Source organism: Aptenodytes patagonicus, chromosome 19, assembly GCF_965638725.1.
Source record: "Aptenodytes patagonicus chromosome 19, bAptPat1.pri.cur, whole genome shotgun sequence".
Classification (NCBI taxonomy): Eukaryota; Metazoa; Chordata; class Aves; order Sphenisciformes; family Spheniscidae; genus Aptenodytes; species Aptenodytes patagonicus.
The window spans coordinates 1,899,903-1,925,957 of record NC_134967.1 but is presented as its reverse complement, the minus strand read 5'-3'; the positions used below and the strand labels follow the sequence as shown (position 1 = coordinate 1,925,957).

General features: G+C 52.1%; 2 protein-coding genes across 2 annotated transcripts; both read left to right on the top strand.

The window, feature by feature from the left end:
- Positions 1-653: 653 nt before the first annotated feature.
- Positions 654-14,228, top strand: LOC143169161 (protein-arginine deiminase type-2-like). The gene is made up of 17 exons (XM_076356432.1): positions 654-663; positions 3,073-3,307; positions 4,782-4,968; positions 5,049-5,118; positions 5,282-5,343; positions 5,426-5,543; positions 6,166-6,291; positions 7,091-7,269; positions 7,449-7,552; positions 7,730-7,841; positions 7,920-8,027; positions 10,511-10,662; positions 10,933-11,077; positions 12,182-12,275; positions 13,079-13,164; positions 13,339-13,467; positions 13,910-14,228. The coding sequence occupies exons 1-17, from the start codon at positions 654-656 to the stop codon at positions 14,141-14,143; spliced, it is 2,151 nt and encodes a 716-aa protein (XP_076212547.1). The 3' UTR covers positions 14,144-14,228.
- Positions 14,229-14,653: 425 nt separating this feature from the next.
- On the top strand, positions 14,654-25,775 carry SDHB (succinate dehydrogenase complex iron sulfur subunit B). The gene is made up of 8 exons (XM_076355943.1): positions 14,654-14,747; positions 16,604-16,731; positions 18,071-18,156; positions 20,214-20,350; positions 20,649-20,765; positions 23,060-23,161; positions 23,371-23,493; positions 25,549-25,775. Exons 1-8 carry the CDS (start codon positions 14,673-14,675, stop codon positions 25,624-25,626), a joined length of 846 nt encoding a protein of 281 aa, XP_076212058.1. The 5' UTR covers positions 14,654-14,672; the 3' UTR covers positions 25,627-25,775.
- Positions 25,776-26,055: the final 280 nt, after the last annotated feature.

The following is a 26,055-nucleotide window of genomic DNA, read 5'->3' as shown; positions in this document are numbered from 1 at the left end:
CCTCGTGGCTCGATTGGGACAGGCACCTGTTTGCACCTCCTAAACACGAAAGGTCAGCTTGAAAGGACGCCGGGGGGGGGGGAAACATTTCTCTCCTACTCTTTGCAATAAGGCACGCGTCTGCAGGAAGGGAGCTGCAAAACCACCCCAAAACCCCTCACCAAGCACCCACAGAGCTTAAAACCCCCTTGCACCCACCGGCTCGGTCCTCCTCAGGGAGAAAATGCTGGGTGATGCGCACATGAAAACCCTCAGGAATCAGCTCGCCGGGGTTGTTTGCAAGCTCCAGTGCTGGGATCTGTTCCCAGGTCTTTGAAATTAGGGCAGGCAGAGATCCATCGGCAGCGGGGAAGTTTATGCAGAGCGTAGCGTAATCTGGCAGATCTGATCTTTAAAAAAAACCTGAGAACTCCTCTGACCAGATTGACTGTAGCCGAGAAACCACAAGCCTCCAGACATCTACGTGTGTGCGTGTGTATATCTATATATACATCCTGTGATGGTTCACCATGTCTTGATCTCCCACCTGATAGCACAGAGCAGAGCCTGCATCACGAATAGCACTTTTGCCTCCTGAAAAAATCCCGTTCTTGCAGCATAAAGCGAGGTTTCTTTAGCAACTCATGGGGGGAGTCGCCCAGGCTTTCACCGCAATGAGGACAGGTAGGTCCTCGCACTTGTCCCCAGCACCAGACGCAGATATGGAGAGGGTGCCTCAGCCACCTTGCCGCAGCACAGTTGCCCCTCTCCTTCCTCCCCAAATGAGACATTGCGATGGGTGGGTGCTTTGCCAAAGTCTCTGCAAGAAGGATTCCGTATTTTCCCCACAGCCAGCATAGCTGCAGCGGCTCCACAAAGACCTCCAGAGGCTTGCAAAGGCCCCAAGAAGCTTTGAAAGACCCCTAAGGCTTGCAAAGAACCCAGGAAGCTTACAAAGACCCTGCATGGCTTGCAAAGAACCTCAAAGGTTTGCAGAGTCTCCAGGAAGCTTGCAAAGACCCCAGAAGGCTTGCAAAGACTCCAAGAAGTTTTGAGACACCCCAGAAGGCTTAAAGATCCCCAAAGACTTGCAAAGACCAAACCTGGTTTCCAAAAACCCCCAGGAAGCTTGCAAAGACCCCATCCTCCTTCCATGCCAATCCCTCAAAGACAGGGACCTGTGCAGTGGCGGGGAAACGGGCTCCGCCAGCCCCTTGGGCAGCCAGGGCCACCCAAAAAACCCCAGGACCACCCAAAAATCCCCAGAGCCACCAAGGTTTCAATCCCATATTTGCTAGCAGGTAACACTTGCCCTTAAGGGTCCACAGGTTTCCTTCTGTCTGGCAAGTGCTGGGGGCTTTTACCCACACCAGCACGCCAGCTGGACCATAGGGGATATAAATACATTTATATTTACATACAGATGTATAAAACAAACCCCGTGACCAGCTAGAAATGCTCCGGCCGATTTTAAAAATCACAGGTGATGTGGTGACCTTGGGGTCTTTCTGTAAGATAGGAGGGATTTGGGGTTGGGTTTGTTTGGTTTTTTTGAAGAAAAGGAGGCTTTAAATAGCACGTTTTCCTTACTGACAACTGAAATACTAAGTTCTCGGGTGCAGGAATTGGGAAGTGAAAATGGAAAAAAAAGCAGCTGCTTTTTGCTAGTTTTCTTCCAAACTGCTGGGTTTACACCCCCATTTCCCCAGCCCACAGGTCTCAGGAGAGCGCAGGGAGGTGAGGCCACCCGGCCCATGTGATGCTGCTGGCTCTGCTTTGGAGTAAAAAAAGAGGGGAAAATAGGTCTTGCACAGTGCTGGAGAACAGAGCCCGCCTGCACAAACATGATGCAGTTTTGGCTTCTTTTATCTTTTTCTCTTTTTCAATTATTTCTCTTCCTGGTCCTTCTTTCACCAGTGTTTCTTACTATGGGTGGTTTAAATAGGCAGGGGTTAAATAGCTAAATCATGATGCTTCTCAGAAGGAACATTTTCCAGCTGCCAGCAGGCCAGCTCCTGGGTCGGGGTGTCTAAACTGGGGGTCATTTAACCCGAGCCCCCAGCATGTTTTGCACAGCAGCGGTGCCACCCTGACCACGATGCTCTATGAAAGGCACAGTCTGGGAGCAAAGTTTCTTATATTGCTCGGGGAGAACATCTACAGCCTTTAATAAAATCTCTCCGTTGCCACAAATCTCATTTTTGCCTGTGCAGAAATGCAGCAAAACTGCCTTTTTTTTTTGTCTGCTCCCAAGTGTTTCCTCAGCAACGCAAAGTTCTTGTTCACATTTGCTGAGGTCATGGCCAGGTTCTGCTTCAGATGGGAAACCAGATTTGCACTTATTTCCTGCGCCCCAGCCACAGAGGGAAGAGAGCACTTAAAAAGAATAGCCCGAAAGGGATATAAATAGGGAACATCAACCTGAATGTTTCTGCTCCTCACTAATTGCTTGTGGCTTCCAAAATCTGGAGCAGAAGTTTGGGTTTTAAAATGAATATTTAGCTTGATATTAATAAATAATGCAGACGCTTGTGTGGGCAGCAATTGCTCCTGACATGCTCCGGTGCGGTGCGGCAAGTGGTAGGTTCACCATGCAAAACCACCTCCGATTTCCCCTCGTTGGCAACTTGCTCCCCAGCTTCCCTCTGAAAATAAGCAGGGGAAAAAAAGAAAGGAGTGTCCTGCTCTAGCCTAAGGGCTGGGAAATTGTATTTCTGCCTCCCAAGAGCAGCCAGAGCTTTTCCCTAGAGAGCAAAAAAGAGCGGATACCCCATGGATGCAAATGCCAGCCGAAACCCAAAGCGCTGCAAAATCACCTCCCCATTGGGCTGCTCGTCCCCATTTGGGGTCAGGGAGATGCTGGAGGGACAGGGAGTTGGGGACAGCTGAGGGAGCTCCTTGCATAGGGCTGGGAGCCGGCTGGGCTTCAGGCCAGCCGTCCTCCCTCTCCATCCCTTCCCTCCCCTCGGAGATCATTTTCACAGGGCTTTAGAGGGTCCAATCCAACCGCCCCCTCCCTTCGGACTGGGGTGGGGGCTGCAAATTTGTCATCCCAAACTTTGCAAGCTCCAAAAGCTGATTGATTTGCTCCAGGGCAAGTCGAGGAGGAGGAGGGAGGTGTGCCGGGGAGGAAGGAGAAGCAGTTGGGTGCTGCCTGGGGGCTCAGTGCCACCCGCAGCGGGTGGGGAAGGGTGCGCGTGCCCATCGTCGGGGCATCCGGACTGCTGCGCAGGGAGATGCTGGGGGAACGCACGCTCCGGCTGCAGCATGGGAACCGCATCGAGGCCCTGTGCGTGCTGGGCACCCACATCTCCGCGGACGTCTATGGGTGAGTGCGATGCCCCCAACACTCCCCTTCCTCCCTCCGTTTCTGCACTTCCACCTTTCTCCTCGCCTTTACCCCCCTGTTCCTCCTTCTGCAAATCCCCCCTCCTCATTTTTCCTTCTGCCCCCCCAAAACCCACAGCCCTCATGCTGTGATTTAATGCAATTTGTGGGCAAAATCCTCCCTGGGCTTTGCAAATCTGCACGAGTCCCAGGAAAGCTTCAAGCATCCGCGTTTACACGATATGGTATTTACCCGGGGTCTGCGACAGCGATGGGTCTGATCCATTTGCGGTCACAGATCCAGTGTCATCTTGGAAAGCTGCTGGGGAGCGGAGGGATGAGCAGGAGCCGCGGGGATGGACTGCAAAGGAGGGGATGCAGCTGGGAGAGGGAAGGAAAACAAGATCTAGTGACCAAGCAGCGTCCTGGGAAGGCATGCAAGTCCCCACAACACCAGCCCTGCACCCCTAAAGCCAACCTAATGCTGCACTGCAAGATACCCCCCAAAGGAAAAAGTTTAAAAGCTCATTTCATGGTTAATTCTGGTCTTTGCTGCTTTTGCAAATCTCACCCTCGATATTCAAGCCAAGGAGCGCAGTTACAACTCATCTGGCATCTCTCCGGGTCAAATCTCCTCCCGGTGGGATTCCCAAAACCCAGAAACAAGGAAACCAAACCAGTTTTTCCATGCATAATTAAATGTAATTTAACAATTTAAGAAACACCCAGGCGGCAGCAGCAAACAAGCACTCAGATTTCCTCTCCCCCCCCCGGTGAGGGTTTGGCAGGGCTGCCAGCACCCAGAAACCCAATAAATGATGCTGTAACTGTAACACAGCACAAGCTCTCAGGTATCGGGAGCACGCATGCTCAAACAGAGCCTGCACCTCGGGAGCCGTAAGCATCCCAAAAATAATAACCCTGGAAAGACAGGGAAATTAGGGACAAGGAGCCAGGAGAGGGGAAGGGGATGCACAGAGCAGCTGGAGAAAAGCAACGGCACATCAACCTGGGAGCAGTGCAACACCAGCTGCTTCAGGGTTGAATAAAATCACCCTGAAAATTAGAGTTTCCCATGGTAAGGTCTCTCAGCTGGGTTGCCACACCATTACGATGAGCTGTTAAATACCAGGTTTGTCTCAGCTGGAAAATAAACACGGATTTCTCCATTGAATTGCAAACCCAAGTTCAGTTCCAGCAGCACTGAGTGCTTTGGCTGTGATTATTATAGATCGTAATCTGCACCAATGGCTACAAAATAGACTCATTTTGCTAAAGTAGCACGTTCTGCCCTAAAAAGAAAAAAGACACTTCAAGCATTCCCAGGCAGGGAGGAAAGGGCAGAAAGGTGCCAGCGGTGAGCATGGAGACGCCAGCGTGCCCAGTCTCGGCTGTGTTTTGGGCAGTGAAATTAATTGCAGGGAGAACCAGTGTTCTCAGTGCAAACCTCTCAAAGTACGGCGTGTTTTTGGCAGGGCGGCCCCAGCCGGGGCGGTCTCCTTTGGTGTGAAGCACACAGAGGGGGTGAGCGTGGAGGTGGCGTGCCGGGGCCGAGCAGAGGTCGGGTCAGCCCCCAGCAGCGGGACACGGTGGCCACTGGACGAGGGGACGGTCCTGAGGTTCAGCATGAGCCGGGCCAGCACTGAGGTCAACGATAACAAGGTGAGAAGTGGGGTGCTGGAGTGTGGGACCTCCACGGAGGGAGAGCATCCTTCCCCAACCAGGGATTTGGGGGTTTGCAGGTAACCGTCAGCTTTTACGCAGAGGGAGGGCAGCCCATCAACCAAGCCGGGGTCTTCCTCACTGGCATCGGTGAGTATGAAGGCTTCCGCAACACAGCAATCCCTCTTCAACCCTTCAGTCCCTTGGAGTGGAATGTTTTGATGTGGGGGCAGAGATGGACCCAGGTTTGCTGGGTCTGGGGGCCTTTTGCACCCACCCAACCCTGGGATGATGGTGGGGTCTGCCCATCCAGGGATCTCTCTGGACGTCGACGCGGATCGGGACGGCGTGGTGGAGAAGAACAACCCCAACAAGGTAATTCAGCCTCTTCCACTGCACAGAAAGTCCATGGGCTTGCAAGAGCTTGAGCTCGCTAAGCCCCAGCGGGGTGTTTTAGGCAAGCTGGACCTGGGGTCCTGAGGGACACGGGGCCATCCTGCTCGTCAGCTGCGACAAGGAGAGCCCCTTCACTCCAGCATCGGACTGCAATGATGAAAGGGCATTCAGCAAAGAAGGTAACACAGCTTCAAAAAAAAAAAATCATATAAAGCAAAAAATGCTCTGTTATTCCCCCTCTTTAACCTTTTTGGAGATGAAATTTGGCTTGGGAGCCGGCTGCCCATGAGCTGCTCTCCACCAAGCTGCTGAGTAAGCTTCCCACATGGGGATTTTTTTTTTTTTCATTGCCACGCAAACTAATTGCGGTCAAGCAGGGGCATGAAGCACAGCCAGAAAAATAGCAGAGGTGCCACTGACAGCAGAGCTTGGCCCAGGGATGCCTCGCATGGGTGAAAGGAGCTCAGGGCGAGGCATGTGGCCAGCAGCCAGGGATACACCAGCCTGTTCCTGGAAAACTAAAACCACGCAGAGCCAGTGCCCATCCACTTTGAGGCCAGGGACCGGCTGTGCCAGGGCTGTGGGAGGAAAAAAAAAAGGGCATTTGTTTCAAAGCAAAAGCCACAAGCTTTATTAGCAGGACCACAGGTTGTTTTTCCAGCTTGCAAAGGCTGGTAGCAAGGGAAGAGCAGATTTCTTGGCATGGGAGATGGAAAGCCCAGGAGGGAGCATGCAAGCTGGCCAGAGCTGCATGGTGCGACCACCCATCACCCAATTTTTTTTTTTTTGGTTGCACCCCAGATTTGCTGGACATGTCTCAGATGGTCTTGAGGACCGAAGGGCCACAGCGCCTGCCCCGGGGGTACGAAATCGTTCTCTATATTCCTGTCTCCAACGCCGACAAAGTTGGGGTCTTTCATGTGCAGAGTAAGTCCTTCCTCACCTCCTCCTCTGCCCCTTCCTCCTCATTCGTGGCGCTTTTCAGATCCCTGCAAGCTCTTTTCTTTCCGTCTGACCTCGTCCTGTCCATGCTCTTCAAACGGCACTTCTGAAGCAAATCATGCCCTCAGCATCCCTTCTCCAAATTTTTCCAGTGTTGAATATTCTCTCTTCTCAATCAATTGGAAAACTTTAGCGATTAACAAGCAGAGGCACAGGGCCATAAAGCCATTTATCCAAGGTCATCCAGCAAAGGAGTAGCAAAAAAGAAACCCACATGTCCTGACACCCAGATGCTTTATCCATGATGACAACATGCTCTACAACACATTTTCCCCTCCTTGTTCCTTGTTGTGGGCACAGTGATTTATTCCCTGGGACCAAAAGTCCTCATCCAGGCCAGAAACATGCCATTAAGTAGCTTGGTCTTGTCCCTCCATGCAGAAGCAGTCTGTCAGCAGGAGGGTTGGTGGCATTGTCATCCCATGGCAGGTCAGAGGGGGCTGCAAGGGCAGAAGCCCCATGAAAACATCTTCTCAATGACTGCCCCATCCAAGGAAAGGCTGAGACATTTTTTCCCCACCCTTCTTGTGCATAACTGCAAAATTGCAAGCCCCTTAGCTCCTGTCTTAAGGTACTTCTGTCAGATGAAGTTGTATCCACCCACAGAGGCAGAGAAGCTCCAGCACAGAGGGCCTGTGGTACCTCCTTGCATACAAGCAAAATAGGTTGGAAACCACCACTGAAATTTTGGAAATTACCCACCTTCCCCTTTCTCTTCTTGCAGACCCCTTCTTTGGGCAGCGCTACGTCCACGTGCTGGGCCGGAGGAAGCTGTACCACACCGTGCAATACACCGGTGGGGCTGCCGAGCTTGACTTCTTCGTCGAGGGGCTCCGCTTTCCCGACGACACCTTCCCCGGGCTGGTCTCCATTCATGTCAGCCTCCTGGAGACCCTGGCTGAGGTCTGGGGGCTCCAGGGAAGGGGTGCAACAGCCTGAGGGGCACGGAGAAGGGGATGGGGATTGAATGGAGAGCGGTCCCCATTAATTTACCCCAAAAATGACCTCAAGGGAAGGGTATTTGGGGGGAATAGTGGTAAACAGGGTATGGGAAGTCCACAATTTCTGCTTGCCTCCCCCAGGGTATCCCCCATACACCAATCTTCACCGACACAGTAGTGTTCAGGGTAGCACCATGGATCATGACCCCCAACACTTTGGCACCGGTGAACGTCTTCGTCTGCAGGTAAAGGCCAAGGGATGATGCCTTCCCAGCCAAATCAACATCAGCCCCACAGTCTCCCTGGAGGTCACCAAGACAGGCTGGGGAGGTGATGGGCAGAGGGAAAGGCAGCTGCCTGCGGGGAATATCCATCCTCCATCTGCCCTTCATCCCCTTCCCTCCTGCTATCCGCTTTCCCAGCATGAAGGACAACTACCTCTTCATCAAGGAGATAAGACACCTGGTGAACAAGGCCGGCTGTGAGCTGAAGGTTTGCTTCGGCTACATCAACCGTGGGGACCGCTGGATGCAGGTAGGTGGGCACTGGAGAGGGGGCAAAGCTTCCCCTCCCCGCTGATGTGCCTCATGCGGGTTTTCCTCCCTTCTTTAGGATGAGATTGAGTTTGGCTACACCCACGCTCCCCACAAAAGCTTCCCGGTGGTGCTGGACTCCCCTCGAGATGGAGGGCTGGAGCAATTCCCCATCAAGAAGCTGCTGGTAAGAGCAGGACGGTCGCTTGCATTGCCTGAGGAGCAGCTTGCAGGTTTTTACGCTTAGCATATTTCACCACTCCTAAAACCCTGCTTGCACTTGGCTCCTTGGAGGCCCTATGATGAATTGCCTTAAAAATGAGAGTTTAACACCTCCACATGCAACTCCATGGAGATATTACCAGCTGGGAGGGCACCAACAGCCTCACCCCCCCCTCAAACCAAGGATCAGAGCCTAATCCACATCCCAGCCATCTGGAAACCCTTTTATCCCTATTATGGATGAGAGGGGCAAGGAGGACCTCATGCCTCTGGGAACGAAGGACTCCTGCCAAGCTCTGGGACAGGAATGGATTTCTTCACGCTGAATGTCTGAGCAATGGGCTGGTTTTTCCTTTCCTCCTCTGCGCCTGTGAATACGCAGCAGCTCCCAAGCAGGAGAGGAAAGGAAAGTGTGAGAGGGGTCAATTTACTGGCTCAGAAGAGAGCAAGATGCAGCCAGCTGCCAAAAACATCCCTGTGGGGCTTCTCTGCCAAGGCAAAGGGCCAGCCACAGGCAGGGCATGCAAAGAAAGCTGCCTGGGAGAGCAGTGACCCTGGCCAGGGCATTTTGGGAGAAGCCAGCGAAGACAAGCATGGGAAAAAGATGGACTGACCGATCCCTTTGAGATATCGCCATGCAGAAAGGGCAGGACATCCTCAAGTAGCCACCAAATCTCTGCCCATACACCCAGCCAGGCCCTGGCAGCAGCCTCAGCCCTGGTCTTCTCTGACAGTAATGGGAAGACAGCTCACTTTTTTTTTGATGCACGTCACTTTGGGAAAGGGTAAGCGCTTTCAAAAGCGTTGAAATACATCATTTCTCATGCCTGAAATGAAGACATGCAGTCCCAGATTCATCAGGCAGGATGGGAATAGCGCACTGATCCGCTCCTTCGCAAATAAACCGGGTAACCGCTCCTATCTGCCCTCTTTAGGAATTGCTTTGCTTCATATTTAGAGAAGCAATTTCAGCCTTTGGAGCTGCTAACACACTATACTCCAATTTCTGCTTTGGAGCCTCCCCTAATCCCCACTCCTATCTTTCCAATCTCATTTTCCAGCTAGGAATATTTAGCCAAACGCAACACACACAGGTCCTCCTCTCGCCCTGGCCAAGCCCTAAGCCGCTGGGACCCTGGGCCAGGGAAAAAGGACACGAGAGGGAATTAGCCCCTCAAAATCAATCTGGAACTGATAGGACTTGGATGCGACCCGCAAACCTGGGATGAACCAGCGCCTTGTGTGTGTTGGCTGAGGGATGTCACTGTCATTTTCTTATCCCATTGAGGTAGGATGAGTTTAACCTAGAACTTCCTCAGAGTCTGGTGGTATCATTGTTCATGCAGGATGACTGATAATAGAAGTTCCTTTCCAGAAAGGCTAAACAGGAAAAGAAACCTCTTTGCAATTACGCAATGCTCACATGGGAAAAATGAAGCCCTTCTCTGTTGCTTCTCAAAGCAATGAAAGATCCATGAAGCCATACCAACTCCGTGGTTTATTAAACTGAAATAAGCCGAGAGCAGGTGTCAGTCCCTCCCGCAGCACCCCGGGAAAGGATCTGACCCCCAGTCATCCTCCAGATATGCACCCCAAAAATGCACGGGGCGCCTTAGGGAAAGGCAGCAGCAGCTCCCTGCTTCTCCAAACACCCTCAATTAAAAAAAAAAAAAGCAACTTCTAGATCATAATCATGCACCCTCAAGGTCTCCCTGCTCATATTTACCGACCTGTATATTTAGTTTACCCCTAAGGAAACCCAACACTAATAAGTGATTGGGATTTATTGCAAACCCAACACATACCTGATCTTGTCCCGGGGGCCGTCATGAGCTTGACTTGACCTAAAGAGCAAGGACAGGTTCAAGGAAGGATTTTTGTCCCACCACTCTCATTTTTGCCCCGTTTTTAACATTGTAATCTCTCCCTCGGGCATTTGACCCTGGCACATCACAACCAATTACCCCTGCATGCACAACGCCTTAAATCCCAGATATATTAAGTCCTGAAAATCGGGGCTTAAATAGGATTTAAGTGAAGTACAGCCCTTCGGGTGGCTCTTACGCCTGGGGTGGATTTACCCTCAGGGGCTGAAGTTCATCTCACTCAACAACAGCCATCCAGAAACTCAGCTTTGGGGCTCCCCCAGCACCTAATTAGCTTAATGCGGACACTTAAACATTGGCTGCAGGATAGCAGAGGAGATCTCTCCCCGGCTCAATGCCCCAGCTCTGCCCCTGGCACTTGCCATTTATTACTGACCCCAGATGACCCAGAGACCTTTATCTTCGTGCCTTTCCTTTAGCCTCTCCCCATCCATGGACAGGCTTCACTCGTGATATTTTTACCCACTGGAGCAGGTCTGAGCCCAGCAGGAGGGATAAAAGCAAAGGCACGAAGGCAGGGGGGGACTCAGGGCAAAGCCCACAGCGATTTCTCTTTCCCCAGGGCCCCGACTTTGGCTACGTGACCAGAGAGCCCCTCTTCGAAGCCATCACCAGTCTCGACTCCTTCGGCAACCTGGAGGTCAGTCCACCTGTGACCGTGGCAGGGAAGGAGTATCCCCTGGGGAGGATCCTCATCGGCAGCAGCTTCCCCACGTAAGAGATGGGAAACCCACATGTTGGGGAGCAAAGGAACCAAGATCACCCCTAAATATCATGCAAAAAATCACATTAAGGGCCTTAATTAGCCATTCCCTGGCCAGCTGCAAGTCTGGTACTCCATGGAGTGGGTGCACCCAATTTCTGCCTTCACATTTGCACCCTCCTTTCTTTCCTCCACCTTGACAGTAATTTATGTGTATGTACCTATTGCTGCATAAATATTTATTGCCCTTATTGCCTCTCTCGGGGGTATTCTGCCCTCAGATCCGCAGGGAGGAGAATGACCAGAGTGGTGCGGGATTTCCTCTACGCCCAGCAAGTGCAGGCTCCCGTGGAGCTCTACTCCGACTGGCTGTCCGTGGGCCACGTCGATGAGTTTGTCACTTTTGTGCCCACCTCTGATGCAAAGGTACCCCAAAACCCCACGCTGCTCCATGGTTTCTCTTCTGAGCAGCTAATCCCATTACGGCACCTCTAGGGAAAACCCCAAAGCTCCATTCCTTGACAGTCCCAGCCAGTTATTTGCTTGGGTTCTCATCCCTGTCCCCAAAATGAGGGCTCTGAACACAAAAAGGGACTTTCTTAGCTAATAATCAACACAGATAGAAGAAAAAAAAAAAAGATGCCTGCAGAGGTAGTCCAAGAAATTTAAACCTCAATATTCACATGGGCTGGCCAGGGCTCACAGCTGCTCAGCATCTCCCAGATGTTTTCAGAAGCTAGCTTGTTCCTCTGTCATGGTTTTCACTGCTTCTGACACAAGACTTTTCCCCCCGGGGACATCATGCCTTGACCTGGATGGTTCAGAAAAGGAGTATTTATGCACACACCCCCTCCCCACAGTGCTTTTGCCCTCCCCGGGGCTGTGCTAAGCCCCCGTAAGAGATGCCGTCAAGACCGCAGCAAGCAGCCTCCCGCACTCCACTGGGGAGCAAGGAGACCATTTCTGCTGGTGGGAAGCAAGCCAGGACACACACGGGGCTCAGACCCGACAAATTCACAATTCCCATGAGATTAGCTTAATAGTGATCTCTGGCTGCTTCTGAGGAAGCGAGAGCACGATTATTCGCTTGCTCCATCCTCCCCCCTGTATTGCAATGCCAGCCCAGAAACAAACAAAAAAAACCCCAACCTAGACAGCAGCAGCATTCCCCACTCACCACCTCAGCTCACCCAAACCTCCAGCAAACACCCCCCCGGGGGTTTATATACCCCACCTGGGGTGGGCAGGATTGGACCCAGCTGCAGCCAGGCTGCAGTTTTCCTCCCTGTCCCAGCAGCGGTTTAACCCCTCGGGGGCGGTTTGGTGGGTATTTGCCAACAGCGTAAATCACCGCACCTCATTCGGACATATCCCCTCAGCACTGCATTAAAAAAGGCACTAAACAACAGCAAAGACGCCTAATTTTAAGAGTTTAAGCTCAGGTTCCTTGCAAAAATAAGCCCCTGAGGTCCCCCAAAGCTTCAGATAAGCCACTTTTGGTGACCGCTCTCCCTCTTTGTCTTGCCCCAGCGATTTCGGATGTTGATGGCCAGCCCCGCGGCGTGCTACAAGCTCTTTCGGGAGAAGCAGAAGGAGGGCCAGGGCGAAGCCACCATGTTCAAAGGCAAGGGGACAGCGGGCAGCTTCGGCCGAGCTTTGATGTCGGCTGAGACAGCCGGAGCCACCCCACAGAGCAGCCGGCTCGAGGGCGGCAGCGCCTGACCGACGTGCGGGTATCGGGGGGACGTGGGGACCTTTTCCCACCCGGTTGCCCTTCACGGCTGGCAAGCGGGATGCCTGCCCACCATACCCAGCCTCCTCAAGCCCTATTTTGGGAAAGTGAGTGGGACGGGAGGGATAAAGCCCTCTGCATGGAGGGGATGCTTGCTTGGTGGGATGGAGCATCTCTGTAAATGCCAGCAGAGCTCCAGCATGGAGTGGGAACAACCGGGGGACTCTCGCGTCACCCTAAATTAGCACCATTTTTTCTCGCTTGCCCTTCCCTCCCTGCAGCAATGATGTTTTGGCTGCCAGTTTGGGCACCCTTTAATTGGGGGTGGGGGAAGATCTCCATACCTCCGCGGGTCCCTCTGGGTCACTGCCGCCTGCCCAGGACCCGGCCGTCCCAAATCAAGGGGTGGAAGCAGTAGCTCTGGTTTTATGGAGCTGAATGGAGAAATTCAGGAGGTAACGACTCCTGTGGGCAGGAGGGTGGATGATAGGACCTTTCCAACGCTCGTTCCAAGGGGCAGAGGTTTTCCTCCCACCCAGTTTCCCAATAAACTAAGAACTGGGACTCCCAGCAGTCTTAACCCCAAGCTCAGGGAATCGGGATTTGGTTGGGGGTTTTTTCCCCATCTCTGTGCCCTGTTTTAAGCCAGGCTCCTACCAGTGCCGCTTCATTTTGACAGGGGTTTGCATTTGCAGGGTACTCGGGGACAGACACGAAACGGGTCACCATTAACAAGGTCCTTTCCAACGACATCCTGGTGCGGCAGAACCAGTATGTCCAGGTAATAACCGATATTTCCGGTAATAACCCATATTTCTTGCAATCACCACCCCAGGGTAGTGCAAACCCTGAAGGGGAGGTGTTGCGTTTTGGCTATCCTCCTGCGTGAGATGGTTTTGGGGACCGTGCCCACCTCTGTCCCCCGCCTCGACCTGCTTTTCTCCATCCCGTCCAGTGCTGCATCGACTGGAACAGGGACATCCTCAAGAAGGAGCTGGGGTTGACGGAGGAGGACATCGTCGACCTGCCGGCCCTCTTCAAGCTCGACAAGCAGGGCAAAGCCGTGCCATACTTCCCCAACATGGTGAGGGGGCTCCCCGGTCCTCGGGTCCTCTCCAAAAAACAGCTTATTCAGCCAGGATGAGTCCCCAAAGTTGTCCCAAAAAAGCACAATGTTTACAGCTGCCCAGAAAAAGAGAATATCTCCAGCCAGGCTCAGATAAGCCCGGGTCTACCACAACTTTGTGGCTTTGTGTTGGTTGCGGTTGGGTTAAACTATGTTGTTTTGAGGTGAAAAACCTTTCAAAGCAGTGAAATTGCAAGGCGTGGGGTGCATTTTAATGATAAAAAGGGGGAAAATGATGATGGATTTGGAGGCCTGGGGGAGGGCAGCTGCAAAAAGTCACGTCGATGCCCCATTTTGGGGTGAGGCTGACGAAGGAGGGTGGCCGGCGGCTTTCCTTTGGCTTTATCAGTCCGAGAAGCCGGTCCTGATGCTACCGGGCTCCCCTTGTGTCACCCCGCAGGTCACCATGATCGTCCTGGCCAGGGACCTGGGCATCCCCAAACCCTTCGGCCCCGTGGTGGGGGGTGAATGCTGCCTGGAGCGGCGGACCCGCTCCCTCCTGGAGCCGCTGGGCCTACGCTGCCGCTTCCTCGAGGATGTGGCCTCCTACCACGGCAGGCTCGGGGAGGTCCGCTGCGGCACCAACGTCCAGCGGCGGCCCTTCGCCTTCAAATGGTGGCACGTAACGCCATAGCGGGGCCTCCTTCCTCCTCCACCCTCGACCCCGGCAGCTTTTTCAGCGTGTGTTGCTTGCGATTCAGTTAATAAATAAATTTGCTGTGAGGAAAGAGGCGGGAAATTAAATAATAACGGGCGATAATCATGAGAGAAAGGGAAGGAAGCCCTCAGGGAGGGTGAGGCAGGGGCGGACGCCATTTCGGCCCTCGGCACCCACCATTTTGCCCTGACCAGTGTTGGGGCAAGCGGGGAGGGCCTGGGCACCTCCCCTGCAGAAAGAATTCGGCTGGAAATTAACGGGGGGCCGCACTGGTCTCCCCCCTCCCCAAAAAGGGGGAGGATCCAGGCGTCCTGGTCCCGCCTTGTGCCACAGGGCGCGCCACACTCAACATGGCGCCTCCCCTGCGGCCGCCGCCACTCCCAAGATGGCGCTGCCCGCAGCGTCCCGCCCCTCCTTCCTTCCCCTTAAAGCTGCGCCCTACGGCCGCGCCGGCGGCTTCTTCCGCTTCCGGGGGGCAGCGGGGTCGGAACTGCGCAACGCCAAGATGGCGGCGGCCGTGGTGGGAGTCTCCTTGAGAGGCGGCGTCGCTGCGCGGCTCTTGCGGGCCGGCCCGCGGCCGGTGAGGGGTCTGGAGCCGCCCTGCTCCGGGCGGGGGGGCCCTCGGGGGAGGCGTGGTGCGAGGGGCTGAGGGCTTCGGGGGGGAGATGGGGGGGGGGGGGGGCTGGAGGGGGTGTGAAGGGAGTTGGGGGGTGAGGAGGGCTGAGATGGGGGGGGGGCTGGTGGGCAGGAGGGGCTGTGTGAGATTTGGGGTGGGCAACACGGGAGGGAGCTGGGGGGCGGGAGGGGTTGCAGGGAGGGCTGGGAGGGAGCTGGGGGACAGGAGGGGTTGCAGAGGGAGCTGGGGGGGTAGATGGAGTTGCAGGGAAGGCTGGGAGGGAGGTGGGGGCAGGAGGGGTTGCAGGGAGGGCTGGGAGGGAGGTGGGGGGCAGGAGGGGTTGCAGGGAGGGCTGGGAGGGAGGTGGGGGGCAGGAGGGGTTGCTGGGAGGGAGGTGGGGGGCAGGAGGGGTTGTAGGGAGGGCTGGGAGGGAGGTGGGGGACAGGAGGGGTTGCAGAGGGAGCTGGGGGGGTAGATGGAGTTGCAGGGAGGGCTGGGAGGGAGGTGGGGGGCAGGAGGGGTTGCAGGGAGGGCTGGGAGGGAGGTGGGGGGCAGGAGGGGTTGCAGGGAGGGCTGGGAGGGAGGTGGGGGGCAGGAGGGGTTGCAGAGGGAGCTGGGGGGGTAAATGGAGTTGCTGGGAGGGAGGTGGGGGGCAGGAGGGGTTGCAGGGAAGGCTGGGAGGGAGGTGGGGGCAGGAGGGGTTGCAGGGAGGGCTGGGAGGGAGGTGGGGGCAGGAGGGGTTGCAGGGAGGGCTGGGAGGGAGGTGGGGGGCAGGAGGGGTTGCAGGGAAGGCTGGGAGGGAGGTGGGGGGCAGGAGGGGTTGCAGGGAGGGCTGGGAGGGAGGTGGGGGGCAGGAGGGGTTGCAGGGAAGGCTGGGAGGGAGGTGGGGGCAGGAGGGGTTGCAGGGAGGGCTGGGAGGGAGGTGGGGGGCAGGAGGGGTTGCAGGGAAGGCTGGGAGGGAGGTGGGGGCAGGAGGGGTTGCAGGGAGGGCTGGGAGGGAGGTGGGGGCAGGAGGGGTTGCAGGGAGGGCTGGGAGGGAGGTGGGGGGCAGGAGGGGTTGCAGGGAGGGCTGGGAGCGAGCTGGAGGGGGTGCAGAGGGGCCTGGGGGGCAGGAGGGGGTGCAGGGTGCAGTACAGGATGGGAAGAGGGTTCAGAGTGGGTAAGAGAAGAGGAGGTGGGCTTGGAGGGGTGAGAGGAGGTGTGAGGGGGATGCTGAGAAGGCTCTAGGGGCAAAAAGGAGCGGGAAGGGGTCTGGGATGGGTTTAGGGGGAGATAGAGGTTGACAGGAGGCTGCGGGGTGCAGGAGATCCAAAAGAGTGTTGGGAAGAGATGTGGGAACAGGAGGAATAGTGATGTGGGGTAATTTGGGGAGAGTTGAGTAGGGGCATGTGGCCTGGAGGGGGAAGAAGCTCCTGGGGGGATACTGGGAGGAGGTGGATTGTTGGCCTGGAGCTGGGTAGAGACATAGCTGGGAGCTTCTGAGGGCAGTTTTGGGGCAGGGAGAGTCTTTGGGGCTGCGGAGGGAAGGAGTGTCTGCAGGCACCGCAGGAGCACCTGTGGGTTGCCCCTTAGTTTTAGGATTATCTCCTGTGCCTCGTGGAGGAGGGGGTGTCAGGGTAGAGGTGGTTGCGTGCACCAGGGTACGCTGCTGTGGCAAATCCTTGGGAGGATTTTCCAAAAACTGTACAAGTGCCCAAATGCAAAGCAGTGATGGGTCCTACAGCTCTCACCCCGAAGCGCACGACCTCAAGTCACTTTGTTGCCTGGCTAAAAGCCACCCCAAGGGACCTAAAGGCTGTTTTGCTGTTGTTGGAATACAGATGTGTCGGGGAGCGCAGACGGCAGCTGCGGCAGCGCCCCGTATCAAGAAGTTTGCCATCTACAGATGGGATCCTGATAAGCCTGGGGACAAGCCCCGCATGCAGACATATGAAGTGGATTTGAATAAGTGAGTATGCCCCATTAGGGAGAGGCATTGCTGCCAGGCAGGTGTGCTGGGGCTGTGTGTGTGCATGCAGGTTATCTGACAAGTGATAACGGAGGGTGGGTTGAGGATCGCTTGAGCTGACAGCTGGAGGTGTCAGCAGCCTCATTAAGCTTCAGGGACTGTTAAAACCTTGTTGGAGTGGCCGGGAAGGTGGTGCCTCAGCTGTGTTACAGAGCACCTTGTCCTCAGCCCAGGTAAGATCAATGTTACTTCCTGATAAAGCAAATCTTACTGTGATCACATGGGACTATTTTCCCCTCCCTCACCTGTCGGTGCTAAGTGTGGCAAATAAAACTGTACTCTGAATGCCAGTCTTGATAGCTGTCAGCAGTAAAATGGTCACTTCCTTTTGTGACTTCTGTGAGGTTTTACCTGTGTCCCTGAGTTGTGTTGAAGACTTGAATGTGTTTGTGGCTTTAATAAGCTTTATTTACGTGGTAAATTTTGGGGCATGTTCCAAAAGGAAACTGTTTTACGTGTAGTTCACAGTCCCAGACCTGGTGGGATAAGGCGGAATCTTTATTGACTCTTCTCATAGTTTTCTTAACACTTAGTTTTTTTCTGAGTTTTAGGTCTTATTAAACCTCTAGTAACCATCTGCATGCTTTGGTGTAGCTATTGCCAAGAAAGCTCTTACTTCTCCGTGATTCTTTGGAGGGGTGCGGTCTTCCCTGTGGTGCAGAAAGCTTCACGTGGGCACGTGGGCCTTGATTTCCCTGAGCTCCAGTTGCTGCTGTGGTCTTGCCAGAGGAATTCACCTCGAGCCCTTTCTGAAAGCTTCGGATACAAAGCCACGCAGCTCCTGACTTAAGAAGCACATGATGGAAAACTCAAATTTTTGTGTGACTTGCACCAGTTAATACTTTCCGGGTGTTGCTTGTCTGCCATATATAAAGTTACACAAGTTGTCCGAGACTGTTTTTGTGTGCAGCACTGCCTCTTGTGACTAATGAGGACAGACAGACTTGTTAAAACCTAACCCAAAAGGAGAGAACCGGTAGCGAGGCACTTGGTTTTCAGTTGTGCTGTCTGAACCCGCTCCAGCTGAGCCAAATCTTCAGAGTATCAGCAAAAGAAAGGGCTTCTCTCCCACCCCGACCCTGGGGTGTGCTGAGGCGAATGGGTTGTGCTGCTGATAGAGATATCTCTATCTTGTTGCCTGGAATTGGCAAAAAAAAAGGTGTATTTCTAAGTGTAGTTGATCAAAGTCCTTTTAGGTGCTGCTTAGTTGGGGTGCCAGAGATCAAGCACTGAGGCTGGGGGGGAATTACACAGGTTCACCGACTGTTTTCTGTTACAGATGTGGGCCTATGGTGCTCGATGCTCTGATCAAGATTAAAAATGAGTTGGACTCTACCCTGACCTTCCGCAGATCGTGTAGGGAAGGTAAGAAGGGTTTTCCAGCCTGCTAAACCGAAGATTGCCCCTGAAGACTGTTGCTGACAGTGTTATGTGTAACTACTAGAAAACTTCAGGGTAGATGGCAGCGTACCGCTCTCCTCTTCCAGCTGCTGCCTATGAAATACGGCAATGAATCAAGTAGTAAAGTCAAAGCTCATTTTCACAGGGCGTAATCGCACAACACTGAGCTACGAGCAACGCGCTTAAACAGCCCCAGTCGTTCCTGTTTCTGTCCTAATCTTACTCATCTTGCTGCCCTCCAGTGATGGACTGTGTAGGGAAATCTAGGAAGAGAGATTTCAACAGCAAAATTGAGGGGGCAGATGTGGCGAACGGGAATGAATTGTAGGGGCTGCTTTATCTAGTGCTGCTGTGGAAATAAGAGAGGGTGTAACTGGAAGAGTACTTTTGACTTCTAGGAATAGCTTCAGGAATCTTTTTTTTTTTGGCCCTTTGACTAAGCTAAATGATTGATTGAGGAAAAGGCCATCTGGTGGCTTTACATTGCAGAGCCACTGGCTGGTTCTCGTACAGGTACAAATCGGCACGTCTGTTTAACTGCATTCAAACTTACCTGTCTAGGTGACTTTCCCTGTAAAAAATGCTAATTCGTGGGTAATGTTGGGATGCTGCGCTTAAAATGATAGTTGTGGAAATGCGGGAAGGGAGAATGCCTTTATGGAATGACTGTTGATTTAATTAGGTGGGTTTGCAAGTATGAGAAATTCAGGTGCGACTGATGCCTAAAGATGTTTTGACTTGGATCTAAATGAAAAGCACGCTTTAACGCAGCCGTATCCTGTAGAATCTGCGTAGCAGGCAGAGGAATTTCATATGGTGGCGTTGTTCTCAGTGCCTGATATTTAGATAGCCAACGCTGTTCCCAAGCAGCTGGAATTAGTTGCCCGGAATACTTTTCTTTGAGAACCCGAAGACAGATTTTCAAGCTGGACTGGTTCAATCTTGCCCCTTTTCTACCATGCAGGAAAAAAATCCAATCACGCGTCCCTGTTGCATCCTTGTGGGCCCCCGTCTGCAGTCCTGGTTCCCTCTCCAGTTGACTGGAAAACGCTTGTAACCATTTCTTGAGTGGGAGGAATAACCTTGTTCAAGTGCCAGCCTTTATCTGCCAGCGAGGGGAAGGCTTGCCAATGCATCAGGCGCTGAGGCGGACTAGCTCGCCAGCGAGAGGAGCGGTGGCATTTCTCTGACTCATATCAATTGATGTGTGTCAAATACTCTGAAATTACAGTTTTGCCCTTTCAACATTTGTCTTCTTTCTAATATGATGTTTTAGGCGTCGGTCTGAATTGGATACCCGAGCTCCTGACCTGAGCAGTATCTGTGACAGTTCTGTGGTGGTTTTTCTTGCAAACCTTGGCCTTTCCTGGGCTACATCTGATCCTTTTATTGCTGGGAGATCATTAGTAGTGTCATTTAATCCATTTGTTAAGCTATTTATATGCTGTTTGTTCTGGTGAGTGTCTGTCCTCTCACCTTTGGGAGTTAATGAATGCAGTTTATGGCACCACTCGAGCCTGCTGCAGAAGGCACAGAAAGAAGCTTCTGTCTTAGGGACTTGTTTTATGTTCCTGACCTTCAGGGTTGCTTTTGACCGTAACTGTAGGGCTGATGGGGGATGTGCCTGGTTCCCATGTTATAATCTTAGCGTTAGCTGCTTCGCATCAATACGAGCTTGTGCTTCAAACTTGGGAACAAAGCTGAATGTTTTCCCCACCCTAAGTAGCGTGTAAAACTAATGAATGATGCAAAAGAGATGAAGTGTCCAAGCCACTCGTTTTCTGCTGTGGAAGGAAGTTCACTCAGAATGTGTTTAGGCTTTAATGAAAGCGACTCCTGCGTTTGTTCTTTATTTAAATAGCAACGTGTTTGGCCCAATGGCAACTTCTGGTGTTTTCCTTGTCACGTACAGAGTTTTTTTTGAAGACAGTCCAGGGGCATATTTGGGGCCAAGAGGATTTTCCTCAAGTAGGATAAGAGGGTAAATATCTAATACTTTATTCTTTTTTTTCCCCACTCAGGCATCTGCGGCTCTTGTGCTATGAACATTGCTGGTGGAAACACGCTGGCCTGTATCAAAAGAATTGACCCCGATCTCAACAAGATCACTAAAATCTACCCTCTCCCCCACATGTATGTGGTGAAGGACCTTGTTCCAGTGAGTATCTGCCTCTGTCAGCTTGCGACCAAGGGTAACACCGTTCCAGGCAGCGTGGGGTTCACAGTGGGAGGTGCCGGCAAGATGAGGTCTCACGATTCACGTGTTACTCCTGCTGGTGTTTTCTGGCTTGGGTGGGTCTGAGCTTCACAGCAGTGACTAAATCTGTCCTCGTTTGAAGGAATGTGGCAGGTTGAGGTACAAAATGCTTTCTTCTGTTGGAGTGGTAGCAGATGTTTAATCTCTCATGCATCAGTTCAGCATAATAAATGCGACCATTTTGCGTTTTGACTCCTAGGACATGAGTAACTTCTATGCACAGTACAAATCCATCGAGCCTTACCTGAAGAAGAAGGATGAGTCGAAACAGGGCAAGGAGCAGTACCTGCAGTCCATAGAAGACCGTCAGAAACTGGTTACTGCTTCTTTTCTACTGTTGAAATCCCTTCCAGATAAGACCAGGGTTAAATGTTAACATGCAGTAGCTTCTAGTTCCTTTCATGACAAAGCTGTCTGGAGCAAAACCTGACGTGGGTGGAGTCTGCTCCCTGAAATGCAGTGTCATGGCATGCCTGCATTGCTAGGGGTAATGTTTGCTAATGAAATGCATTTGTGGTTGCGATGGGGACTCTAATCTCATTTCCACTGTCTGCACTGCGAAACCATCTGTGTTTGTAAAAACATTGTGAAGGCTACAGACTTGTAAAATTCCAGTGGAGATAAGGCACTGCAGTTTGTGCTGGCATGTAGGCTGTCAGGCTCAGCGTTGTCCGTCTTGTCTAGCTGCAGCACGCTGAGCAACGCTCTCTTGTTGCTGCTTGCTGGGTTTTACAGCCCTAAAAACTAATGGCAAAAGCTAAACCCTTTTGGATGTGGAGACACGAGCATGATGTGTTACTGCAAGTCTTTGGATGTCTGTCTTGAGCACTGTGTTATTTTGAGGGGATTTTCTGGGAACATAGTGTTGGTTCAAAGTTTCTGCATAAAGCTGAAGGGTGTCTGAGGAACCACTTGAACAGCTGGGAGATAACAGCTTTTTAAAAAGTTTATAGTGCGGGTAAGTTCTTGTCTGGATTTCCTTGGCTGCCGCAGTATCATTAAATCAGCAGTTTCTCTTTTGCCTCTGACCTGTCTTGGTGGACCCATCACTGACTTCACGGTTCAAAGCTTGGCCTGTCAATGCTCCGCTCTGATTGTTGCTGTGGTGCTGTCACTGAGTAGGGGCAAAGCGGGCAGGCAGCCTGGATTTTGGCAAGTGGTAAAAGAGGGGTGAATATGAACAGCAAAGAGGATGGCTGTTTAAAGGGGATTCAGTGAAAACGTGTGAGCTGCAGCCTAATTCTCTGCAGTTTTCCATTATGTGTGTTTGCTGTGAAGTTCACATCCGACGAATAGGTTGGTCATGTGCCTGAGATGTCGGCGGCACCATGTGCCTGGCGCTGTGATGTCTTAGCAACGACAGGATTTTACAGTCTGAAAGAATCTCTATCCAAGGGCAACGGTTAGTTCTCCTGCACCACTTCATAATCCATATGTAAGGACTAAAGGGACTTTCCCTTCACATGGTTTTCATAAAGCGGCATCCTTGAAATTACTTTCTCATTCAAGTAGAAACAGGCAAACCTAGAAGCGGCTACAAGAGCTGCCTGAATCTTTCTCGCAATTAGTAAACTTGCTTGTTACGTCGTTGCTGAAGTTTATCTTGCTTTGAGAATGGCCTGTGTGCAGGAGAAACTTGGATACAAAGTCAGCTGCAAAACGCCCACCTTTTTCTTTAAATCGTCAGCCATTTGAAATGCTACAATTAGAAATAAGACAAATTTAGAGCAAGAAGGTAAGTAGCTTTGGCAGGTCTTTCCAAAAGTGTGTTAGAGCAGCCTCTCTAGCGCAGTAGACTTGCTACAAGCTCCCAGGAGTCTTTGGCATTGGGTATCTTTCTAAACTAAATTTAATGAGACCTTTGTCCCAAAAAGTAACTTTCAAATACATAATTTAAGCCAGACTGGACTCTGTCTTTTAGCCTGGGGGGGCTGATTGAGCTAAGAGACTTGGGAGACCTCTGCTTCTCCGAGTTTAACTGTCTTCTGCCCGGTGTCGCTTCCGTGTAGGTTTAACTTTCTTCAGTGCCTGAAATAAAAAGGCCTTCATCTCTATAAAAATGGTGAAATGGCTAAAGACTTGTACCACTCCTATTCTGTAAGTGCTTGGGGATCCCCTCAAAGCACATGTTAAACTGTGAGCTCTTTACTTCTCCCCTAGGCTGTTGGACAGGCTTTGCTCTCTTTTCACTTCTGTAGCACGGCCTTGAATTGTTAATCGGTTGTGTATCCGTTCCTTTCCTCAGCCACTTATTGGAACAGGCTGCAAGGAAAGAATGTAGGAATATCAAGCGATTTTTCCACATTTTTCTTCAGTTTTAATGCTTTCCCCCCCCCCCCCCCCCCCCTTTTGACACAAAAAACTAGTTTATTATAGTGGTCAAGTTGGGAGGATTGCATGCGTCTTGTTTCAGAGGACGTGCATGTAGGAATTGCTTTCTTCTGACAGCGCTGCTTCAGCTGAAGGTTTTCGGAGCCACTCTGTCGCGGCAAGTCACTAGAGGGGAAGGTGGTGAGGGAAGCACGTGCTCGTGTAAATCCCCTCTTTAAAAAAAAGGCTTCATCATGGGTTTCTGGAGTGGCTTGACTGTGGTCTCCCACCCCCGTGCAGGACGGACTCTACGAGTGCATCCTGTGTGCCTGCTGCAGCACCAGCTGTCCCAGTTACTGGTGGAACGGGGACAAGTACTTGGGTCCTGCGGTACTGATGCAGGTAAGGACAGATCCCGTTTGTCACGTGGGACTGCTGTGGGACTCCCCATCTAAGAGCAGTACAAATACTTGCGAGCGCAGGTGGGATAGTATTATGTAGTCCAGATCCTGGACCAAAATTCCTGAGTTGGGTGTTGCTTTTAAAATCTCACACTGGTTACACCACCTTGAAGAAGCATTTGGTGTGTGTCAAATGCCACTGACTTTCAGGCCTATCGCTGGATGATTGACTCCAGAGATGACTACACAGAGGAACGCCTGGCACAGCTTCAAGACCCATTTTCTCTCTACCGTTGTCACACTATCATGAATTGCACAAAGACCTGCCCTAAGGTACGTGTGCATCCTGCGTGTGTCCCTTCTGGGGTTACGGGCTCGTTTCCAAGCACTTTGTTGTGAACCGATAGGAAAACGGTGGCTTAGGTTTTTGTTTTCCTCAAGCTTGCCTTGGCTTGTTTAGCCTTTTGAGACAGTGAGTTACCAACAGTCTTGCTCGTGATAGTGACTGTACAAGAGGACGTGGCAAAGTTTGATTACACTTGGCAGGAATATCTCTTCCTCGTGAGCAAGGCTGTGGCTTTGAGAACCTGTCTGTTTCCAAGATTCAGGAGTATGACGGTAGGGCGCTGATCGTGTGAGGGACGCTGCCAGAAACGGTACGGGGAAGTTTGCCCTTGCGTAGTTCGATCAGCGGTGTGAGCCTTGTGAGTAATACGTTTAACCCCCGCACAGTGCAACCTTAAACTCCAGTGGTAGCCCCTATCCCTGATGCGCCGTGCGATTCGTGTAATGAGGAAGGCTACGGCAAGTTTTCGGCGCCTTTCGGGGGGATGTGGTTTATGCTGACATGCTGTCGGGGCATTTCCCAGGCGGTCTGTTCTCTGGTGGTACTTTCGAGAACTGAGCACGCCAAATCGGAGCATGCCTGTTCCTCATCTTGCGATGACCTTGTGCCTGTTGTTGGGTGGATTATCAAGTTTTGCTTTCCTGCCAGCTCTGCTGTTTTCTAGCCAGCCTTTGCTTGCACCTGGTGGTGGAGTAATTCTTCTTGAGCTGTGAAATAATATGAAGGCAAATGTTTGAGTGGATCACAGATGCGGAGAAAACGAGATCCTGGAGATCTGGGTTGACAGTTGTTGGTCAGGAACGCTGCACGCCGATTTTTGTGTGTTTATTTTTCTAAAGTGATTCACTCACTACAGAGAATTCCCCCTTTGTGTAGGGAGCTAGCTCGTGATCTGGTGCCAACCGTAGTTCAGCTAAAGGTGAAGGTTCAACTTGAAGATCTGGCTGTACGCAGGAGCGTACGTAGTGCAGGGAGATAGCACGCTGAGGCTTGGTCTCTCAAGTTTGAGACGCGTTTATGGCTAGTAACGCGTTTCCACTCACACGCTCTAATCCTGGCTGCCGTCTCCATCAGCCCTGAAAGACTGCACGGTGAGCTGCGCACCCGGGTCGTTTCCTGTTCGTTCTCTGTCCCGCAGTGCTTCCTGCTGTAATCGGGACGATACAGCAGGGCAGTTGCGATCCCCCCCTCTCATTTTGAGATTAGGCATGCTTGGTTTGGTAGCAGTGCTGCAGGATTAAGGGCCTTTGCAACGTGACGTGTCTGTATTGCAGACACACTTTCTTTGGAAAGCTTAGCTGGCTTTTGTGTGAGGAGCGTTTTCATCCTGTGAGTTAGTGTGCTTGCTCACTTCCCTAGTCTCCTCCAATACATAGCTTTTTTAATTTCAGACAAGGAGAAAAACCACATCTCTTGTACCGTCACTGTCGAGCTTTTACAAGGCGGTTTCCTGCCTCCAGAAGTCATTTCGTAACACCCGTAAAAGCGTTGAATTCAGTCCTGCTTGAGCTTTTATTAAAAGTTCCTATCGCTCAGCCACTCATTCTCCTCTTTGATCCTCGGCGTTGCTGATTAAAACCAGTCCTCCAAAGTCAAATGAGCGTTTTTCTTCAAGCGGTGGGAAGCGCTGCTGGTTCAGCCTCCAGGTAGAGGAGGTGAGCTCCGAGCTGGAGCACCTGCGTCTCTACTCCGGGCTGGCTTGCTCTTCCCTTGTATATTGAGGCTGGAGTGCAGCAAACCTGCATCAGCACGCCTTAACCGAGGGGCCCTGCGTACCGTAATGCCCAACCTGCCTGGAGCAGGCTGTTCAGAGCCGTCCCTCAGTATCCTGTACCCTGCCAGCATTTGAAGGGAAGCATGATATTAGGCTGGACTCCCGCTTTTAGGAAAAAAGGGGTGCTGAACACCACCTCTGCCAGCTATTTTTACGAGTAGCAGCATTATCTGTGAGTTTACTGTGACTTAGATCAGGGCAAGGGGGGGAGGATGATGCTCTAACATGCTCGTTTCCAGAGGAGCTAACTGAAACTTTTCCATTTTAGGGTTTGAACCCTGGCAAAGCAATTGCTGAGATCAAGAAGATGATGGCAACTTACAAAGAGAAGGCGACTGCTGCGTAATGCTGTTCCCTGACTGGAAGTGTAACACGCAAACGTGCTTTACCTGAAAGTAATTTATACCTGATTTAGCAAGAGGAGGTTCCAGCAGGGAGTTTGGCGGTTTTTTCCATGGGCTTGCATGTACAATAAATACTGTAAAGAACAAATAAGAGCTGTTACTTTATTAACGATATTGAACTGATGTCTCTGCCTCAGTCATAGAATCCCAAACCTCTCTGGCTTTGCGGTTTTGAGCGTCTGAGCAGCTGGGGTCACCTCCGAGGCTCTGCTGTGGGATGATTTGAAAGTGGCCCCGCAGCAGAGATGAACAGAGGCAGAATTTCTGTAATGACCTCAATCCCATGTCTTTAAAGCAAATGCGTGTGTGGGAAGAGACCTGCAAGCAGTAAGCCCTGTGGCGATTAGCAAGAAAACAATGGAAGTGGCTGG